General features: G+C 37.5%; 1 protein-coding gene across 4 annotated transcripts in view; it reads left to right on the top strand.

Moving 5' to 3' along the window:
* LOC145246005 (uncharacterized) overlaps positions 1 to 21,420 on the top strand; it is a 200,439-nt gene that overhangs the window by 70,965 nt on the left and 108,054 nt on the right. For all 4 annotated transcript variants that reach the window (XM_080107808.1, XM_080107809.1, XM_080107807.1 and 1 more), the window contains one exon: positions 13,578 to 13,970. In XM_080107808.1, the coding sequence (XP_079963934.1) occupies positions 13,584 to 13,970 (387 nt within the window). In that variant the 5' untranslated portion in view covers positions 13,578 to 13,583. The remainder of the gene's footprint in view (positions 1 to 13,577; positions 13,971 to 21,420) is intronic.

The raw sequence follows: 21,420 nt of genomic DNA, 5'->3' as shown, positions 1-21,420 counted from the left end.
TCAATGTGCACTGGTTGTCCAACCTCCAAAGGGTGTTTATTCCGAAAGCCATTCTTAACATGGGGAGGTTAGGAGTGTTTATTCTGAAAAGCATTTTTTTTATTTTTAAACTCCCCATGTTAAGAACAGCTTTCGGATTAAATACCCTTTGCAGTGCACATTGACCCATTAGTTTGATATAAGTTAAAACACAATAATATTATGCAGGTAGTTTTTAACGTACATTATAATGACTATTGAAACACTTATTTGTTATATATTTGTTTTTTTACCAATTTTACTTTCTGTGGAGTATTTTATTATTTAGAAGATGTGTTAGAGCTAATTTTAGAAAATAATGCTTGCAATATACCGAGAAGAAAAACACTGAGCAACTTGAAATATACCTACTTTCGGTAGAAAGCAGTTGTCTACCTCTGTTTTTGCTAAATCTAAAGAGTTAATGATTTCTTTAGAATCAACAAGTACCTGCAGATTATCGCCCCAAACCAACACTAATCGCCAGTAACCAACAGTGCTGACAATCACAAACGGTGCCTTTTACTAGTTGTCACTGGAAAATAATACCCAACAGTGGATGCCAGATTATTTCATTTGGGCCACAGACGCGAGTAACGATTCTTGATCTGTCCTGCTTCTACTGGGCAATGCTTGTTAATGGGTCCTGCTAGTATTTTATATGCAAGAACCTGAAATCTATTATGAGAACTATCTAAAAATGAGGTCTTTGTCCCGGCTTTGATGCCATCTCCTTCATCACTGCTGATTGCGCCACAAACCATTATCAGACATTACAGCATCGTTTCTTTAGTTCTGACTCCTGCGTAACCTCATGCTCCAGATCCCATTTCCAGACTGTAGTACCTGCTCCAGTTCCTTTCTTTAATTCCTGTCTTTCCTGCTCCTTGTTCAAACATCAGCAGTTTCTTTTCCAGTGCTCACCAACTTACTGCACCTGCCTGTTTTTGTCGATCCAGCTGTTGGCCATGTCCACTTGAACCTCACTACACTTCAAGAACATTTATAACATGCTGTCCAAGTTGCAGAATCATCTTTTCTGTCAACCCAGCCTTTCCTGCTATCTAAGTTCCAAAGACCTGTTCTTTCAGCTGTCCTGCTTCTATTCTCATTCTTCCAGCTTTTCTGCTTCCAGAGATATCATTACAATTTTTCCTGCTTCCAATTCTCTGTTTCTTTTTGTATCTTTGTTGCAATCTCTATTTTACACTGTTCATCTGCCAATCCCATATTTTTACCTGTGACTTCTTTTTTAGTCATATGACTTAACCCTGCAACAATACTAACCTCTCTGACTAGCAGGAATATGCAAGCAGAGGAAGCATTAATGATCAATTATCGAGGGGAAAGAGCCTTGTCATAGTCTCATGTTACCTCTTTGTTTACATTGGATCGAAAAAAAAATCCTATATACACCTTGTCAGAATCCTGACACCCCTAGAAATACTTCACGACCACATGTGCTAAAAATAGCAACCACCATTTTCAAACAACAAAGAATAAACACAAAAAATTCATTTTTCACAAATTAAACCAAAACAAAGGACTATTATTTTGAACCTAGATACAGTTAATAAACATTGAAGGCACATATGGTATGGTGTGGAATTAATTATAGGCATTCATTTGTTTATCAAGCCAGTCGACTATAGCATGAATGGCTTTCCATGAAACAAGCATTGCCTCTCGTTATGCGATTTTGACACTCCCAGTCAAACTGTCCAAACCCACCAGCTGAAGGGACTCAACAGCAGTAGTTTAAACAGCCCTTTCTAGGGCTAACTTTAAACACCCTATCTTAATGCGATATACACTTCACTCTCTGCTACAGTCTGCCTTCTGAGATTCCCTTCAACAGACAGTGACTCCTGTAGTATCCAGCTCACTCCTGCAACTGCCAGCACCTCTGGTTTCCATCCATATACCTGTTCCAGGGCCCATTGACGTCCAACTACCAGTTTCCATCAACTAATGTCCAGCTATCTGTTCCAGTACTCACTGACGTTCAGCTACTTGTTTCCAGTAACTGATTCCATCTTGCTCTGTCACTGTTACTTAGAATTTATTATTTCATTCTTTTTGGTAAATAACAAACATAATATTCATTATCTTTAAACGATCATTAGTGTCTCTCATTTTTCTTTGCTATTGCCATTACCTTTTTACCTTTATGTCTACCTTATTAGTTGTACAGTCAATTGGCACCTTCGCCCTTTTGACTTGCTGCAACTAGCAATACACATGAAAAAATTGAAATGCCTTAAAATATCTCAATAATGGCATACATAGAAAGAGCTGTATGATTTAAGAATCTTTTTAAATTTTTAAAATTCAATTAAGATAAGAAAATTATGGCTATTTTTGTGTTTCTTATGTTTGAAATATTTATCATGTTTCATCACATTTTTTACACTACTTTTTCAGTAAATATGCTATATCTTTGTTAAAACAAAAGGTTAAGCAATAAAATTTGCTATCAAAGTATATTTTTGTGGCAGGTATCCAAATATGACACTGAAAATTTCCAGAAATTAATGGTTTCCAAATAATCTGCAGTAAATGAATATAAATATGCTGCAATTTCTTAAAAATGCTCTGTATCCATTAAAAAAAAAGATAACTCAAAGTTGAATTGTAATGCATTTTATGTACAAAAAACTGAAATCTAATACTAGGACTGTTTAAAAATGAATGCCATATTTCTTTGATATTTTTATTTTTGGTATTAACACCTTCCATTACTCCTCCCCCTTCATCTGATCATCTCTCCAAAATGTGATTCTACCTATTTAGGCAATTCGTGTGAAAACCCTCAAAAATTTTAATGAAACATAAATGAAAATTATTTTAGAATGTAATATCAAATAATTTCCCATTTGTGCCATTCTAGAGTTTTAGGGCAGTTAACCATTTTTTCTATGGGAAATAAATTCTGTGCATTTTTTTTTTTCTTAAAAATGATTGTGTAATTTTAAGTGGGTTTTTGTGCAATTATAGAAGGATGAGGAGGCTTGCCACTCTGACTTTGGGTTAATAGTAGGGCTAAGGGAAATTGTGTGGACATTTTGAAGACTTGATAGAAACAAAAATAACAGCAATTTTAGAATTTAGAGTAGGAGTTAGTTTCACATTAATGTAAAATAATTTGCTATTTCCAGGCCATTCTAGCATTTTAGGACAGTTAACCAATTTTTTATGGGAGATAAATCATGTACATTTTTCTTTAAGGAAGGATCTGTTTTTTTTAATAAAGAAGTAAATGTGTCTCTCTTTCTCTCCTATATATATATATATAGACTAGCGGGGGTACCCGGCGTTGCCTGGGTGTTTGGAGGTGTGGGTGGTGTTAAATAAAAAAGAAACCGGTTGGGGGGGGGGGGGTAAAAGGTAAAAGTTGGTAGGATCGAACCCGAAGCCCTGAGGCGAAGTTTGAAAATAAAATCACCAGCCAGATTGAGTTACTGAAAGATGTTTGAATTTATTTAAGTAAGAACCAAATTGACAGGTGCACGCACGGAAGTCGTCGAGCGCGACGATGACGGAAGCTATTCAGCAAATGAGGTCAATGACCAGGTTTGTTTGTTATAAGCGAAGTAAAAAAAAGAAAACAACGTTAAAACTCTCACACCATGATTCGAACCCAAAACGTTTAGATAATGAACCAACGGGTTAAACAACTGAGCTAATGCAACGTACATGAAATTTAATCAGTTTTTCAACTATTTAAAGTAAATTAGGTCATGATGTCATCTGACGCATGCGTAGAACCGGTCGTCGTCACGAGAGGACCGTTTTTGTTGACCCCCCCCTCCCCTGTCGAAAATTGTTGATTTCTGGGTGAAAAAATTAACGTTTTTGGTCAATTTTTCGCTATTTTTCGTGCGAAGGATGGAGCTTCAATATGATACCGAGTTTGTGAATTTTTGTTTTGTCTGTCGAAAGTTTTTAGCAGACACACAAACATACACACATACATATACTTTCGCTTTTATATATATAGACTAGCCTGGGTGCCCGGCGTTGCCCGGGTGTTTAGAGATGTGTGTTGTGCAAACAAAAAAAATCGTAGTAGTAAGCGAAGGAGAAAAAGAACATGAAAAAAACAAAAACTTTGCCGTTACATCCACCGCCAAACCGAAAGTGGCAAAGGTTTAAATTAAGGCAGTCAATCGAAAACTGGGTGACCAATTTGGGAAGTCCAGGTGCTGTATGCAGCAGGACGTCGACACCTCCCTGCAAAAAGTTGCAAAAACCTAACGTCGTCATCTCCCTTAACGGGGATATACATGCGACTGGGGATTTCATACTCCCATGAAACTTCCTTCTTCGGAGGAAGACGGTTAAACCCTGAATAGGGTTGGTACTGACTGCACACAATCGAAAAGAGGGGAAGACTCGAAAATATCGGTGAAAAAAGCGACCCCCCCCTTCCCGTAGAAAAGTGCCTAGTTGAGGGTGAAGGAATTAATGTTTTTTGCTAATTCTTCTATATTTGTCGTCCGAAGGGTCGAGCTTCAAAACAATACCGATCTAGTGAAAATCTGTTGCTGCTATCAAAAGTTTTAGGCAGACATAGAAACATACATACATCTAAACAGACAGGAGGTGTGTGTGGAAACTCCGGGGGGGGGGGTAAAATTTAAAAAAAAATGTTTTGGTAGGTAAGTATGAGGATCGAACCCTTGAGGCAAAGTTGTATATTAAAGTGTGAAAAAAAAACGTGCGACGTTAACCATTGCGACACCGCAAGATGCTAATGGAAACACGTTCAAATTTATTTAATTACTTAAATTAGCAGGTGCACGTTTTAATGACTTAATGAGGTCAACTTTTGACTGCGGGGTAGCATTTCATTTAGTGCGGGAATGCTTTTTATTTTTTACCCCCAAGACGTTGGGGGTAGGGGGAAACATTATAGGAAAAGCCCTAACCTACATGCGGCGAGCGAAAACTGTTGAATATTTATCTTCCCGAAGTCAAGCAAATTAAATAGAAAGGCAAGCTCCGTTGTTAACTAAGATATTACGATTTACATGTGATATAAAAAGTTTTAAAAAGTTGTGAACCGACTGACCGCTTCTCTGAAAAAAGCTTTTCTTGGACATACACAAAAAGCGAACATACATTTTCGCTTTTATATATATAGATGGATATAGTATTGATTGGATTGCTTTTGTTTCCTAGATCCAATCCAATGAAACTTCAGTACTCAATGACAAGTAGAGCAGAGTATAATAATATAAATTTCTTTATTAAATAATAAAATTTTTTTATAAAGAAATTAGGGATGTACCGATTATCAAATTGGCTGACACCCGATTAATAGATTTTCTAATGCTGATTTATCAGCAAAGTTTGCTGTCATAAATGATAGTAATATTAATTGTAAACAAAAACAAATTAACTCACTCTTTTGCTTGCCAGCGAAAATTGATTGAAGAGACATGCATCGCTAAACCATATTATCAAATGACACACAGTTAACATGTGGACTTTTACAAGTGCACTGAATTTGAGGCAAATAGATGTAAGAATATGGAAAATTTCCCTCCTTTCTCGGCTGATCAAATTATTATTTTTTACTTTAAATCAAATAAAATTATTACTTCATCTTTTAGTAGGGTAATCTTTAATTGCTAGCTACTAGCACAAAAGAAACCAACATACAAGTATACTTTTAATGAATAAAAACAGTCAAAAGATTGGTTTATTTACTACTTGGTGTACAAAGAAAATTTTTTTTCAAAATGTTTCATATTCATCATGTCATGTCATATTCGTCTTATTTTTAACATAACAAAAAGGAGTGGTCAAAAGTATTCCAGACACCCCAAACTATTAAAAGTGACATCCCTTCTAATTAGTTTTCAAATTTCATGACAAAATTCTTTATACAAATGCAGTACAACCATTTACAAATCATCTTGACAAAACCTTAACGAAAACGCCATTTTATAATGGCCACATTTTTATCAATTTATTTGCTTAAAATTCTAAAAATATATAATGTGCATTATTATTTATAAATTCATTTGATATATTCATTTCTGAACAAAGTGGTGGCATTTTGAGGATTTAAAGTGTTTTGGTTTTTAAAATATGATTATCTTAGTAGAACCTTTCTTTCAAGGGGGTTCTGTGATTATCCAAAGCATTTTATCATCTGTATGATCATCTGGATGCAGTCATTGGTTTTGCTGCAAGCCTCGCACATTACTCTCCAGTCGCAAATCATTTGTTTTATGCCTGTGCGGACATTCCAATAATCTGAAATAATTAGAAAATCACTTGAGGAAATAAGGTCAACAGTAACGTGTAAATTGTAAACATAATCTTTATATTTTTATATTGATCCTCAATGTTACGAGTTGCAGCATAGATGGCAATAACTTATTGGAGTCTTAAAAATAATTAATCCTTATCAGCGTATTCTGATAATGGAAGTGAGATTTTGGAAGGGATAATTTAATACTTAATTGATTTTACAGATGATCTTTAGATGTACTAGCATCGAAATGCAGTGTGTAGGATGTTCTAAAATTTATAAAAGAAAAACTGAAAATTATTTATTCATCAAGTTTTATGTTTAAAAGTCAATTATTGAAAATATGTTGTGCGTCTATGACAACAATTCTTTTTTCAAAACAAAGCATAGTTATTAGAATTTAAAATTCAGATGATAAGTCCTCTCACTACAGACCAATAAGTCTCCTGTGTGTCATGAGTAAGCTGCTGGAATCCATAATAAATAAAGAAGTAGTCATCCACCTCAGCAGAAATAACCTTCTCAGTGACATGCAACATGGTTTCCGTTCTGCTATATCTACAGCAGATGTGCTAACGGTTATATCTCATAGGATTAGTGAATCTCTCGACAAAGGCTTCCTTTCTAGGGCAATTGCTCTTGACATATCAAAGGCCTTCAATAAGATATGGCATAAGGGCCTACTTCACAAGATTTCCAGCTACGGTATAACTGGAAATGTTTTCTCAATTATTAAATCATTTCTCTCTGATAGGCCCACAGTATTAATGCTGGAGTTCCTCAGGGGGCCATCCTGGGCCCAACTCTCTTCCTGATCTACATTAATGATTTCTGAAAACACATTTAAATCATTCGTTGACATCTATGCTGATAACACGACCATCTATAGCAACACATAAAAGGCTGTAAATGACAAAGTTCTCTGATTCTTTCTCCTCTGATCTTAAGCGCGTGGTACAGTGGGGAAGAGGTGGCTGGTTACTTTTAATTCATCTTAAACCAAGCTCCTATCTTTACATCATCAACGCTCTGATCTCCATCTGACATCAATTGAAATGGATGGCTCTCGTCTTGGGGAGGCTTCATGTTTTGACAAGCTTCTGGGATTGACCTTTACTCCTGATCTAAAATGGAACATGTACATCAAGTCTGTTGCCAAGGTCACTGGGAAAATAGTAGGATTCTTCTGCCGCTCCAGAAGATATCTCACTACTGATGCAATTCTCTATCTGTATAAAAGCCAAGTACGTCCAAGGATGAAGTACTGCTGCCACATTTGGGCAGGAGCTGCTAAAAACAGCCTATCCTGCCTTGACAGAGTACAAAATAGACTTTGTGGCTTAATGGGGGATGCCCTTTTCTTTTCCCTGCAACCTCTCTTCCACAGAAGAGATGTAGCGAGCCTGTCTTTGTTTTATCGTTATTTCCATGGCAAACGCTCGTTCGAGCTCCAATCTCTGGTCCCCCCCTCACCAATCTTTCACAAAAAACGACCGTCTAGCTGAAACCACTGTCAGTAATTTTCCTCACTCTTTATCTGTGCCTAAATCAAAACGTAGATTCCATGAACAAAGCTTCTTTCTTAGAACTGCACGCCTGTGGAATTCTCTTCCGTTTGCCTGTTTCCCACCTGACTACAACTTGAATGTCTTCAAGTCCAACATAAACAAATTTCTGATGAATCACCCCCTTAAGTAAGACACTTTATCGAATCTCCAATACTAACTATTACTACAATACTATACCATTGATTACTGTACACTCAATAACCCTTATCCCCGAGTAGCTTCCGGGCCTTGATAAGTGGTGACCTCCATGTAAAAAAAAAAAAAAAAAAAAAAAAATGAAGCAGATACTCAAAACAACAAAACATTTCCTAATACACATCAAATGCAGAAATATATACTGTCCCATGCAATAAAAACCATCAGATATGTTGGTGAAAGTCAACAAGAACTAAATAAAAGGATTGGTAAGGATAAAATGTATATTTAAAAAAAATAGCAATTACCTAAATGCACTTATTCTTTCATGATAATCACATGATCATTTTTTTTTTAACTTCATACAAGCTAAAACGGCTTGGTGAAGACTTCTTGAATCATCACTCATTATAAACTCTGACATAATTAAACAACATAGCAACTTCTACAATTAATACTAATACTAGCATGTTTGTCTCAACAAAACTTTTACATAACATCGATATTAATAATTACAAAAATAATAAATCAAATAAAAAAAGAATATTTATTCCATAGAATTCAAAATTATGCATCTTTTGAATTCTATATTTCAGAAAAAAAATTCCTTTCGCATCACAAACTACATATTTTCTGTAACACAAAAAAGGAAGGGAAAAAAAGGAAAGACATGCAACAACCATCTCCAAGGATTCTCGTACAACCGTCTGTTGCATTCTTCTCCTCCCCAGCAGCCTACTTTTATTCAGTTGAGCAGCAATGTTTTGCGTCACTTTGTGAGATCGCTAGTTATAAGTCGTGGGTGTCGCCATCTTCATTCTACCCCCCCCCCCCAGCAGCTTGATTCCACATGACACACATGCAAATGCTTTAACAGTAAGCAGTTGCCTTGGTTTCCACCATTTTCCCTATACTCCCCCTGATCTAATGATCACAGATAAGGCAGGGAGGTCGCAATCATCTTTCAAAGAGGAACGGCACAGACTTCATCCTCACATGTGCTTTTGTTCACAGTCTGAGGTCAAGAATTACCGCATCCGCTGGAAGAGGCTGCTTATATCTGAATCAATGCTGCTGAAGCTGCTGTAAATCCTAACCGACTGGTCTTATAATCCAATTCGCTTTCGTTATCCAATGGTGGTTGCAATTGTGTTGCAGCTATAAGTTTTTAACATGACAGGGCACATCATCAACCTGCACTGATTGCAGTGATGCATCCTATACCATATCTTAATGTACACATTGACCCAAGCAACATCTCCTTTCTTTAATTTCTCTCCAGTCACATCCAATTCGGGCAACAGGTTGGCTTCAATGCCTTTTTCACCCTGACATGGTACCTATGCAATGCAGCATCTGGTGCTGTTGAAGGTGAAATATCATCTTTTGGTGTGACGTTGTACCAGTAGACCACTTCAGACACTGTACAATCCTTCCCGGCTGCGATATGGTTTCATTTGATGATCCCATTCCCACTCGGCAAGTAGGCACATCGAAACCGCAGATGTATGTCCCAACTATCTACAAATTCTTGAACTCCACTAGTATATGTAGTGCCATGGTTGGTCAGTATCTCCATTTGTGGGCCACTCTCAAGGAAGACACTAACTGTTGGATGATGGCAGTCATGTCTTGCCAACGCAGCAGCTGCCATACTGCAAACCTAGATGGACCACAATTGATAAGCATAAAAAAATTCTCACTGTTGTGATGAGCTATATCCATTGCCAGTCTGTTCCAGTTGTCTTTTGCACTCAGTGCCCCTCTTGTTGAGCGAACAGGTGCCGGATTGATTGACTGGCAAATTTCGCAAACTTTTACAATAGATTTCACATTCTCTTTGGACACTTGCAAGTTAATTAATTTGGTGAAGTACAAAGTTCACTTCATACCCGGATGTCTGTTTTGACAATGGACATTGGCTACCTGGTCTTGGTTTAGTCGTCCAACCACTGCTGCGCAGCTTTCAAGCTTCCTTTAGCAGATCCAGCCACTTGCATGGTACTCTGGTGAGGCAATCTGCATGGTTTTGACAAAACCATACGAGTATCACATCCATGGTCAATTCATACTCTTTCACCTGTGATTTCAGGGTTCCCAACCGTCGCCGAACCAACATCTCACAAGCAGCCCTTGTATTCATGCCTTCCCAGTAAGGCTGTTAGAAATCCACCAGTGCATGCATGCCGAATCAGTGACCAAGAATCAAGGCTAAGTTGACCTCTACTTCCCACGACGGTTGCATCGAGCTCAGCTAATTTATATGCCTGGCATCATTGGTCAAACGCAGCCAACACACATCTTCGATGACATTTCTGCTTGCCTCCAATGCCACTCTTACCTACCCAGACTGTAATCTCGCTGCTGCCCATGCACAAGTCTTCTCCGCCAAGGATGAATACATTAAGATCTATGCTTTAACTCAACCAAATCTCTACCTGCACTCATTGGCTTTTTTGAAATTTCTATATTTTTCCTTTATTATATACTAGCTTGGGTGCCCGGTGTTGTCCAAGTGTTTGGAGGTGTTGAGTAAAACATCGAAAAAAAACACAAAAAAAACTAACGTAAAGCAAACGAATTATGTTAAATGTAAAAGTCGAAAAAACAAAAAAGAAATCAGAAAAACGAACGTTAAAACTACCCCCCCCCAAAAAAACATGTGAAAAATGGCTTAAAGCCTGTTTCGATATTAAAATTTAAAAAATTGGTGGGTACTCGGGTGTTTTTGAGTGTGTGTGATCGGTCAGGGTGTTAATGAAAACCTAAGAATAAGCAAAGTATAGAAAAAAAAAAAAACAGAAAAACGAACGTTACATGAAAAATGGCTTAAATAACACTGGTTCAATATTTAAATTTAAAAAATCGAAAAAAAAAAAAAAAGACATCTCACACCACGATTCGAATCCAAAAACGTTTAGATCATGAACCAACGCTCTAACCAACTGAGCTAACACAACGTACATGGACTTCAGTCAGTTCTTCAACTATTTAAACTAAATCAGGTTATGACGTCATCTAACGCATGCATAGAACCGATCTCGTCATGAGAGGACGGTTTTTGTTGACCTGTAAAAAATTGTTGATTTCAGGGTGAAAAAATTAACGTTTTTGGTCAATTTTTCGATATTTTTTGGGCGAAGGATGGAGCTTCAATATGATACCAAGTTTGTTAATTTTTGTTCTGTCTGTCGAAAATTTTTAGCAGACACACATACATACATACAAACATACATACATACATACACACATTTTCGCTTTTATATATATAGACTAGCGAGGGGTACCCGGGTGTTTGGAGGTGTGTGTGGAAACTCGGGGGGGGGGGTTAAAAAAAAAAGTAAGTATGAGGATTGAACCCGAACCGTTGAGGCAAAGTTGTAAATTAAAGTGTGAAAAAAAAAAACATGCGACGTTAACCATTGCCCCACCGCGAGATGCTAATGGAAGCACGTTTGAATTTATTTAATTACTTGAATTTGGCAGGTGCCCGTTTTAATGAGTGAATGAGGTCAAGTTTGACTGCGGGATAGTATTCCATTTACTGCGGAATGCTTTTTTTAATTTTTATTTTCCCAAGATGTTATAGGAAAAAAACTAACCCACGTGCAGCGAGCGACAAATGTTGAATATTTATCTTCCCAAAATCGAGCAAATTAAATAGACAGGCGAGCTTTGTTGTTAACTGTAAGATATTACGATTTATATGTGATATAAAAAGTTTTAAAAAATTGTGAACCGACCGACCGCTTCTCTGAAAAAAGCCTTTTGTAGACATACAGAAAAAGCGAATACACATACATACATACACACATTTTCGCTTTTATATATATAGATAACTAGCAGGACCCATTAACCGGGGTTACCCAGTTGACGCAACCTCCCCCTGTACGGTTGATGTTGGTGGCCAATCCCAAACCTCATGTTAAGAACAGCTTTCAGAATAGACAACCCCAACCACCTCATGTTAAGATTGGCTTTCAAAATAGACACCCTCAACCATTGCAAAGTACTTGCCTCTGTCAAATTTAAATGAGATTTTTGTAATCAACATAGTCAAAAACCTATGTCATGTTAAAGAAAAAAAACAAAGTTATTGTCTTCTGTATAAAGCGACACTAATCTGTTAATGTTTAATTTTGTTTTGTTTTTTTCAACATGATTGTAATCTGTAGAGTGCGATGACAATGTTTGATTTTGTTGTTTTTTTTTTAGCAACACTTTCATTAATAATATTAGTATTATTATAATTATTACTACTTTCATTGTTATTTTATTTTATATATTCTAGTAAAAGCAGAAAAGTATGAATGGGGTTGTGGTAAAAGCATAGAAAAATCCAAAGGAATATACTAACACAATATATTAACCTCCATCCATATTTTTCTGCTTTTACTAGAATTTATCGCACCTGTACCAAACCTATTGGATGATTCTGTTACCATATATAGCACCATCTTAACACTACTCAGCAATCCTTTTTATCTCTTGCCTACAAATTCTTCTTTTTTTTTTTTTTTTTACTTGACCTTATTTTTTAATTTTTATGCTGTATTTTTTTCTCTTGCACTTATTTTTTATTTATTACTTTTCCTTTTTACCTTTTATTCTTTATTTTACTTGTATAGATTGGCACATCTCATTCTCATTGGACCCTAATTGATTAATTAGTAAATGAAATCCCTTATATACAGTAAATACCCCCTAAAACGTGCTCCATCCTCTGTCACTTAATCTTACTAAAACCCTTCTCTAACATATTTAAAGTACCATGATTATCTAATAATTCCCTCGATAACCCTCTCTCTCTTTTTCTAATGTATTCAATCTATACAAAATGTGCCTCACATCCTTATCTTCTTACTTAAACCCTCCTTTCCTCTTCTGATGAGAAACATTAGGCCTCGAAATGCCTAGCATAACAAGCTTTCATAACCCCTACATACTGTATTTTGTTCCCTTGTTTCAAATTGATTAATAAATGTATATTCACCAGTATATATTTTTCTATTATGAATATCTTTGTATGTTTGTCTTCTACATCAAAATGTGACCGTCCATTTTGTTATAAAATGAATATTTTCTAATACCTCCATTTGCTGAATTATTTTTGTCTGCCATTTTGGATACATAACATCAATCAGTGACTCTCATTTTTGTCTAATCATGATTAAATATATTGATACATGGGTCGAGAAGTCTAAAAACTGTGTTCACTCTCTGTACTCACAGATAATAGTAAATTTCACTAAACAAAATTTGAGAGGCACATTGTATAAATTTCACTAAATAAAATTTGAGAAAAATCTAGTGCTTAAATGTTCATAAATATTATAGTGAAGTGTTACCTGTTTCTCAATTCTTTGTTGATCTGTTTTAGAAAAGTAACAATGCCCTGCATTATTTTTATAGAACAGTAATTTTGTCTACTCTGTTCGTACTAACAACGTGTAACATTATTAAGATTCATTAACATGAAATCTGGTGTATCTTATGAACTGTTCTTGGGATGGTATTTCTGTAGCTAATATATAACTGCTGTCTATTTAAAGAAAAATGTATTTATTGGCTTTTCTCTTTTTTTTTTTCAGCATTCAATGGCTTTAGAGGGAAGTATGTCCCCAAACAAAAGTTGTACCAATAATTTACTGGATTGCAGCAGTCAACACGAGCAGTTACTTTGTAGATTGCCATGTGAATGGGAAAAAAATGAGCAAGATGTTCGGTGTTTAGAACAAACGCTGAAAGAACTTCGAGTGAAATGTGAAAATAAGGACAAACGTATTTCAGAACTGGAAAAAGAAATTGCTCATCTCAAAAGTAAACTCAGAGAGAACAAAGAAAATGGTGAGCTCAAATTACTGCCAAATGAAGTTGCTCCAACAAACACACAATCAGTAGAAAGTTTAATAGACACCATTAAAGATCTTAAAAAGGTGGTCAGCTTATCAAAGGATGCAGATGCTCTTCAAAAACTTATAAAGGTAGGTATATCTATCTAAAAGTGACTTTTGTTTAGGGTTTGTATCAAAAGTCTTTGTCTAACACAAAGCAACAAAACTTTTTGGCTAAAACGTCAAGCAGAGGTTTGCTAGTCACAAGTTGAGTAGAGTTCGTTGTTGCTTGCTTTATGCGCTCATCCTGAGCCAGAATGGTGTCAACAATTGTTTGCATAATTGATGGCGCCACATACGGGTTAAACAGTATCTCTTCCCCTTAACCAGAACTGTATGATAAGGCCATAGTGACTGGTGTACATGCACTTGAAGGTACGCCTTTCGAGATCAAGCACGCACACATTAGACCCTGCTTGCCGCCATTCCCGTGATTTATCAGCGCACACATCTGCATTGGTCGTAAAGGGGTCCACGTGTTTGTTTAATTCCCTATAATCAAGCACAGGCCTCACTTTTTGTTTGTTTGGCTGGACGACCGCCATTAGTGGGATTAAACACGTTGGAGGCCACAATGCCTTCTCAGGGTAAGGAACCAGCCATCTGTTGTCGATCTAGGTCTGTAGTTCCCTATCATAATCTACGCGAACTTCAGGGGAAATCTTGTACTCTGGCACTCTGTTGAACAAATTCTCTGCAGTTGTTCGTCCGACCACTTCCACGCCACAGTCCAGGACTTTGTGCACTGGTCGACCTACGCACGAAAATCAAGCTTATCTAGGGTGAGTGTCGCGCAAATGCACTCTTCGCGTTGGGAGAATGTCACGTTCCCGGTTCCATCTACTACGACTTTGCCCAGCTGCACAATTGCGTCCATTCCTAAGAGTAAATCGTACCCAAGTAGCTCCCTGTCCATAATCAGAGCTTGCACGGCTACTTCAGGCCTGCTACCGATGCTTATGTGGATGACACCTTCTCCGCAAGAGGACAACGATCTCCCACCTACAGTCAGCACCGGAGTTCTTATCGTTTTCAAAGTGTCACAACGTTCTTTGCACACAAGTATCTGGGCGCAACCCATGTCCACAAGCGCCTTGTTTAATGATGATCTGGGGAGAAGACTAGAGCTGTAACTTCCTCCCCTAGCCTGTTTCCACGGACATGCGTGAGCTAGGTATCCCCGGTTTTTGCATTTGTGACACCGCGGTCCGCTAGACTTCTGGGTTGTTGACCGCGATGAAAGGCAATCATGGGCCCAATGGTTTGGGCCCCAGCATCTGAAACAGTTAACAGTTCTAGTGTTCTCGCTAGCTGTAGGCAGTGGTGTAGGTGCATATGCGGCCTCTCAAGGACAGCTTGTCCATTCAGGTTGAGGCTCGCAAAAGTCCCTTTGCATGGCATGGCAATCCATTCACGAAGGCTCCCTTTATCCAACACTCTGGTGGCATTTCACCTACCAGGCATGCTAGCCACTGCAAATCTGTCAAAAACTTATCCACGGTCTCCCCTGGCCGAAGGCGGTGAACTGTTTCAATGCTATAAACGAATCCGTCCCGTAAGCCTTTAGAAGGGCACACTTGATTTCCTCGAGATCACTCCGTTGGTCCTCCAAGAGTTGCCGATACGTCTCACAAGCTGCACCCTTCAGCCGCAGCGGCAGTACTCGCTCCACCTTAGTTACCTCGCACAGCTCACATGTTAACTCTACATCCTCTAGCCATTCTACTATTGGAACATCCGTTGCTGCACCACTGAACTCAGGGGTGAGTCTGAGGTCAAACTGTCTTAGAGCCATGATTAGAATACAGCCGAAATAGCTTGTATCAGAAGTCTTTGTCTAACGCAAAGCAAAAACACTTTTTGGCTAAAACGTCAGAGGTTCGCTAGTCACAAGTCGAGTAGAGTTTGTTGTATACAACACGAGATACACGTTCTCTATTTGCAGGTCTTAAACGCTTCTCCCACTCCTCCTAGCGACTCGCCTTTTATAATGTTTCAGGCACACCCAATTTGCATATACCACATAAGACTGCTAGAGATCTACGCGTGACCGAAGGCTTTAAAAGACAACATCCGCCATCTTGGGGCTCTTTTTTTTTTCTTTTTCTGTCTTTCAGCCTATTGCTGAGAGATTCTCGCACGTTTCTGAGGTAGGTCCTCTATGTCTATCACAGGGTTGGAATCATGCAATTAATGGTACAGTTATAGTCACACTGATGAGTATAGGTTAAGATGAAACATGTATGTGGATATTTATTATAAACTAGCGGGGGTGCCCATCATTGCCCAGGTGTTTGTTTGGAAACAAAAAAGTGTTAGTAGGTAGACAGGCCAGAACCCACAACGTGAAGGCGGAAAAGGAAGTGAAAGAAAAGCTGACATCTTACTGCTATGCTACGACGTTAGAGGAAGTGAAAAAAATTCAAATTTATTGATCTCGATCAAAAAGTTGACTTGAAATGAATAAGAATCATGCACGCGCAGAAACTAATGTTGGCTGAAGGCCAGTTAAGCTTTCAGCTTTCTCCTGTATTTTCTTTCCTACGATGTTGGAAAAAACCAGCTCCCTCGAGAAGGGGGGGAGTTCTCCAAATGAATAGCAATTGTCTGATATGAAGAGTTTCCCCCACAATGATTAGAGCTAATCGCCTTTCTGGAGGTCCCGGCCGGAAAGCCAGGCGATTCACTGTGTTTCGATTAGTTTGGCTTTATTTACATGAAAAAAAAGACAAACACATGAAAGGACGAAATAGAGGGTATTTTTTAAAAGTCAATCAAGATAAATGTAGAGATGATGTTCCTTCACAAATCGTAGATATTATAATCTTGGAAGTATAAGTTCTAAATAAATGTAACCTCCTAAAACCCTAGCGAAAAAAGCCTTTCATGGACATACAGAAACATGCGCGGACGTTTTGCCTTCTATATATATAGACTAGCGGGGGTGCCCTGGTATTTGTTGGTGTGTGTGTGTAGGGAGGAGGAAAAAAGTTTTGGAAGGTGAAGTCGAAAAAGAAAAGGTGACATGTTACCGCTATGCTAAGATACAGAGGAAGTAAAAATGGTTGAAATTAAACGCTTAAAACTGAACGTCTGCTTTTCTAGGTCAAACATCATGCCATGAAATCATGCAAAGTTTGAAACTTTCTGCATATTTGTTTCCTCAAGATGTTTGGGAAAACCAGCTCTCTATAAAAAAGGGAGTATCCAAATGAATAGCAATTGTCTAATATGAGGAGTTTCCTCCAGATTGATCAAAGTTGATTGCTTAATAGATGTGCCGGTACGAAAGGTCGAGAACACCGCTTTCGATTTTTAGTTTCGCTTTTATATACGAACTAGCAGGGCTACTCGGCGTTGCTCGGGACCGTATAAACAATGAAAAAACAAAAGCAGATATTGAACATATGTTTTATTCTTAGGGGAGAGGAATCTTTCATCTCAAGTTTTAGCGTTACAAACAAACATTTGTCTTTTATATATATAGATAATGACAGGTTTTTTGGGGGCCCCCCTCGAAGATATCTGATCAGTTGACCAACTTCTAGTGGTCCGTTTGATGTGAAATTTCGATATTTGTCATCCGGGTGATGGGGCTTCGATATGATACCAAATTTGTCAAGTTTGGTTCCGTCTTTCAAAAGTTTTAGCGTTACAAACAAACATACATACACACAGACATTTGGCTTTTATATATATAGAAGAAGACACAAACAAACACGTGAGAGCAAGAAATAGCGCGGAAATAGTGTGTAAAAGTCACTCAAATAAAAGATAGATGACTTCCTTTTGTAAATCGGAGATATTATAATCTACGGAGTATATAAAAAGTTCTAAAAATTAGTACCCCCACCTCCTCACAAGCGCCTCCACCAAAAAAGCCTTTGCCGGACAAACAAAAAAAATGCACACAATAACACACATTTTCGCTTTTATATCATAGATAGACTAGCGGGGGTGTCCGGCATTGCCCAATGGTTTTGAGTTGTCAAAGAAGAAAAAAAATTTTTGCTAGGCAGGTAGGCTCAAACCCAAAGCCTAGAGGCGAAGGCGGAAAAGAAAGCATGACATCTTACCGCGACGCTAAGAGGGCAGAGAAGTGAAAATGGTTGAAATTAAATGCTTAAAAAATGAGCGTCTGGTTTTCTAAGTCAAACATCACACCATAGAAAAATGAAATCGCACAGAACCAGTTAAGCTTTATGCTTTCTACGTATTTGTTTGTTTTTTTTTGTGAAAACTAGCTCCCCACAAAATGGGGAATGTCGAAATGAATAGCAATTATCTGATATGAGGGGTTTCCCCTGCATTGATCAAAGTTCATTGCTTCTGGGCGCATCAGCACGAAAGGCCAGGAACACAGTTTGCTTTTGATTTTTAGTTTCGCTTTTCTACTGAAAAGCCAAACAAACATGCGGAGAGGAAGAAATAGCGTGAAAATAGTATGTAAAAGTCGCTCAAATAAAAGATACAGATGACATCTTTTTGTAAATCATAGATATTTTAATCTAGGGAGTATATAAAAAGTTGTAAGAAACAGTGCCCCCCCCCCCGAAAAAGCCTTTGTTGGACATACAAAAAAAGCGCACACACAAACACATACGCACATTTTTGTTTTTATATAATAGATAATTATTAACTAAAGAAATATTGCAAAAGTTACCTACCTTAGGTAGGATGAACATTGTGGATGCTTATTGTCCATTAAATTAATAATAGGAATATTTCTCTTTCTCTATTGTATAGCTGTCTTAGTGGGTATGTGAGTGTCCAGTAATATTCTGAAGGGTTCATTTCTAGACAAAGATAAGAGTGTAGCCACAGGGACTTAGTGTTAGCCCTGTATTTAGGGACTGGAGACAGCTTAGTTATATTATTTGATTCTATGAGGCAGGATTGCAACAACAACTTCCCATTTGTATATGTATATATAAACGCTGTGTATCGCTTTATCGCAAGTCAATATTTTTTTTAATTTTAAAATTGCTATGAAATGCTGGTGCTACCAGATCAGGCTGTCTATTGGCTTCCTGAGATGAAATGCACCTACATCGATTTTCTGTTTTTGTTTTCTATTCTCTTTTGTAAAACTTAATTATGTTCTGCAAAAAAAAAAAAACAGCAGCTCCCTTCCCCTTTCCTCTTCTCCTTCCTTTTCTTTTTCCTTCCCTATTTCCCAACCCCGTCGGTGGCGCATTAGAATATACCGACTGTTCCCCTGCAGAGAGTAAAAGCCTCTCAAAGGAGCCACCTGTTGGCCGTGGGTGGCGACCCGTGTTGCAATATTATGGATGTGTAATCGGGTATGATCCCACACAATCGGACGATTCTATTTATAAACGATGTTGCTAGGAACTGACGAATTGAATTAATTCATGTTCTGCTACCAACCAATCAGAAACCAGAATTGCTCCATAAATATGAAACCTTTTCTGTAGCAATTTCACATGTTTTTTCCGTCTCGACATGGTAAGAATATTTTGCCCTGTGGAACTGTCTACTGCAAACAAGTCGCCTCTCAGGACTTGTGTGTAACAACGAACCATCGGAAACTGTTCTGTCTGCTGCAAACCAGTCACCTCTCAAGACTTGTTTACCATCTGAAACTGTTCTGAAACTAAACCTGGCTTACACTTCTAGAGGTTATGGGCCCAGCGTGCGTCTTTATTTCGATGGATCCGAATCAAAATTCGAATTGTGACAAGTTAAATTTCTAGGATATCTACGAATCCAAAAGCTACACAAAGTACTTCAAACACAACCTGAAAACAGAAATGACCCCGACTTCATTGAAAAGAACGCAACTGTCTTTGCAGAATTAATACAGTGTTTAGATGACCAAAGTCTATCACTGGTAATGAGAGAAGCCCTGGACGATGGCTGCAAAGCATTGAACATATTGAGAGAGCATTATTTATCGAAAGGAAAACCCAAAATTATTTCTTTATACACTGAACTGACCTCTCTAAAATGAATGGAAGCCGAAACTATTACTGATTATATTATAAGAGCCGAAACGACTGCAAATTCTTTAAAAATGTCTGGTGAAGTTATAAGTGACAGTCTGTTAATTTCCATGGTTCTTAAGGGATTACCGAGTGATTTCAAGCCATTTACCACCGTGATAACCCAGAAAGAAAAACCCATGACTTTTAGCCAATTCAAGGTAGCACTCAGAAGTTATGAAAAAACTGAAAAAATGATCACAGGAAAAAAACGAATCCACAAATATCATGAAATTTAAAAATACACACATAAAAACACCAAAATTGAATTATACCGATGCCAGGAATAAAAACCGCAACTTTGCCAAAAACAATTTCTTAGGAGAAGAAAAGTACAAAAATTATTTGCTATAATTGTGGACAACCTAATCACAAGAGTTTCCAACGTAGATACAGGACTCAAAATGGCAACTCCATTAAAAATGTAGAGAGCTCTGTTAGCAAACATACATTTTTATTTTCGTGTACGTTTAATGCTTCAACAAACAATAATAATTTTCTTATCGATTGTGGGGCCACGGCACATGTGATTACAAAGGAATCTGATTTTATCAATTTTGACCCCAACTCTAAGCCACAAAATCATTTTGTAGAATTAGCTGACGAGAGTCGAGTAAATGATATCGTTTTGAAAAGAGGCGATGCTAAAATCTCGCTAAAGAACAATAAAGGTGAACTGTGTTTCTGTATTTTAGAAAATGCTCTTCTAATCCCAAAATTTAAACAAAATATATTTTCTGTACAAGCTGCCACAAAACAAGGTGCAAATATAAACTTTAGCCCCAATAAATCAAAACTGGTATACCCGAATGGAACTGTATTCGACATTAAAGAAAATAGAAAACTATATTATTTAAATAGCGTAGTCCCATCGAAAACCGCCTGCCATGATCTACAGACATGGCATAAAATTCTTGGACACTGCAATATTCCTGATATCAAAAAGTTGCCGACTGTAGTTGATGGAATGAAAATACAAACATCAAAAAACTTCAACTGCGACGTCTGTACGCAAGGGAAAATGACAAACTATCAAAGCAAGATACTAGATAAAAAGGCCAAAAAAATCCTATCAATGGTGCATTGTGACTTGAATGGTCCCGTAAAACTGATGGCCAGAGAACATTACAGATATGTGTTGAATTTCGTAGATGACCATTCAGGTTTAATAATGGTTTACTTTTTAAAGAACAAATCTGATACCCTGCTAGCAACTAAAAAATATCTAGCTGACATGGCTCCCTACGGTGAAGTCAAGTGTATTCGCTCTGACAATGGTACGGAATTCACCAATAAAGACGTTGAACTTTTACTAATTAACCATCATATTAGGCATGAAACATCAGCCCCTAGATCGCCACACCAAAATGGGACTGCTGAATGTGCGTGGCGGACACTTTTTGAAATAGCAAGATGCCTACTCATTGAATCAAAACTCCCTAAAAACCTATGGACGTATGCACTTATGGCGGCAGCCTATATACGCAACAGGTGCTTTAACAAAACACTATCTAAAACTCCATATGAATCTTTCT

Source organism: Euprymna scolopes, chromosome 23 (assembly GCF_053919585.1).
Source record: "Euprymna scolopes isolate OS-2025 chromosome 23, ASM5391958v1, whole genome shotgun sequence".
Taxonomy (NCBI): domain Eukaryota; kingdom Metazoa; phylum Mollusca; class Cephalopoda; order Sepiida; family Sepiolidae; genus Euprymna; species Euprymna scolopes.
This window is presented reverse-complemented; position numbering and strand designations above follow the sequence as displayed.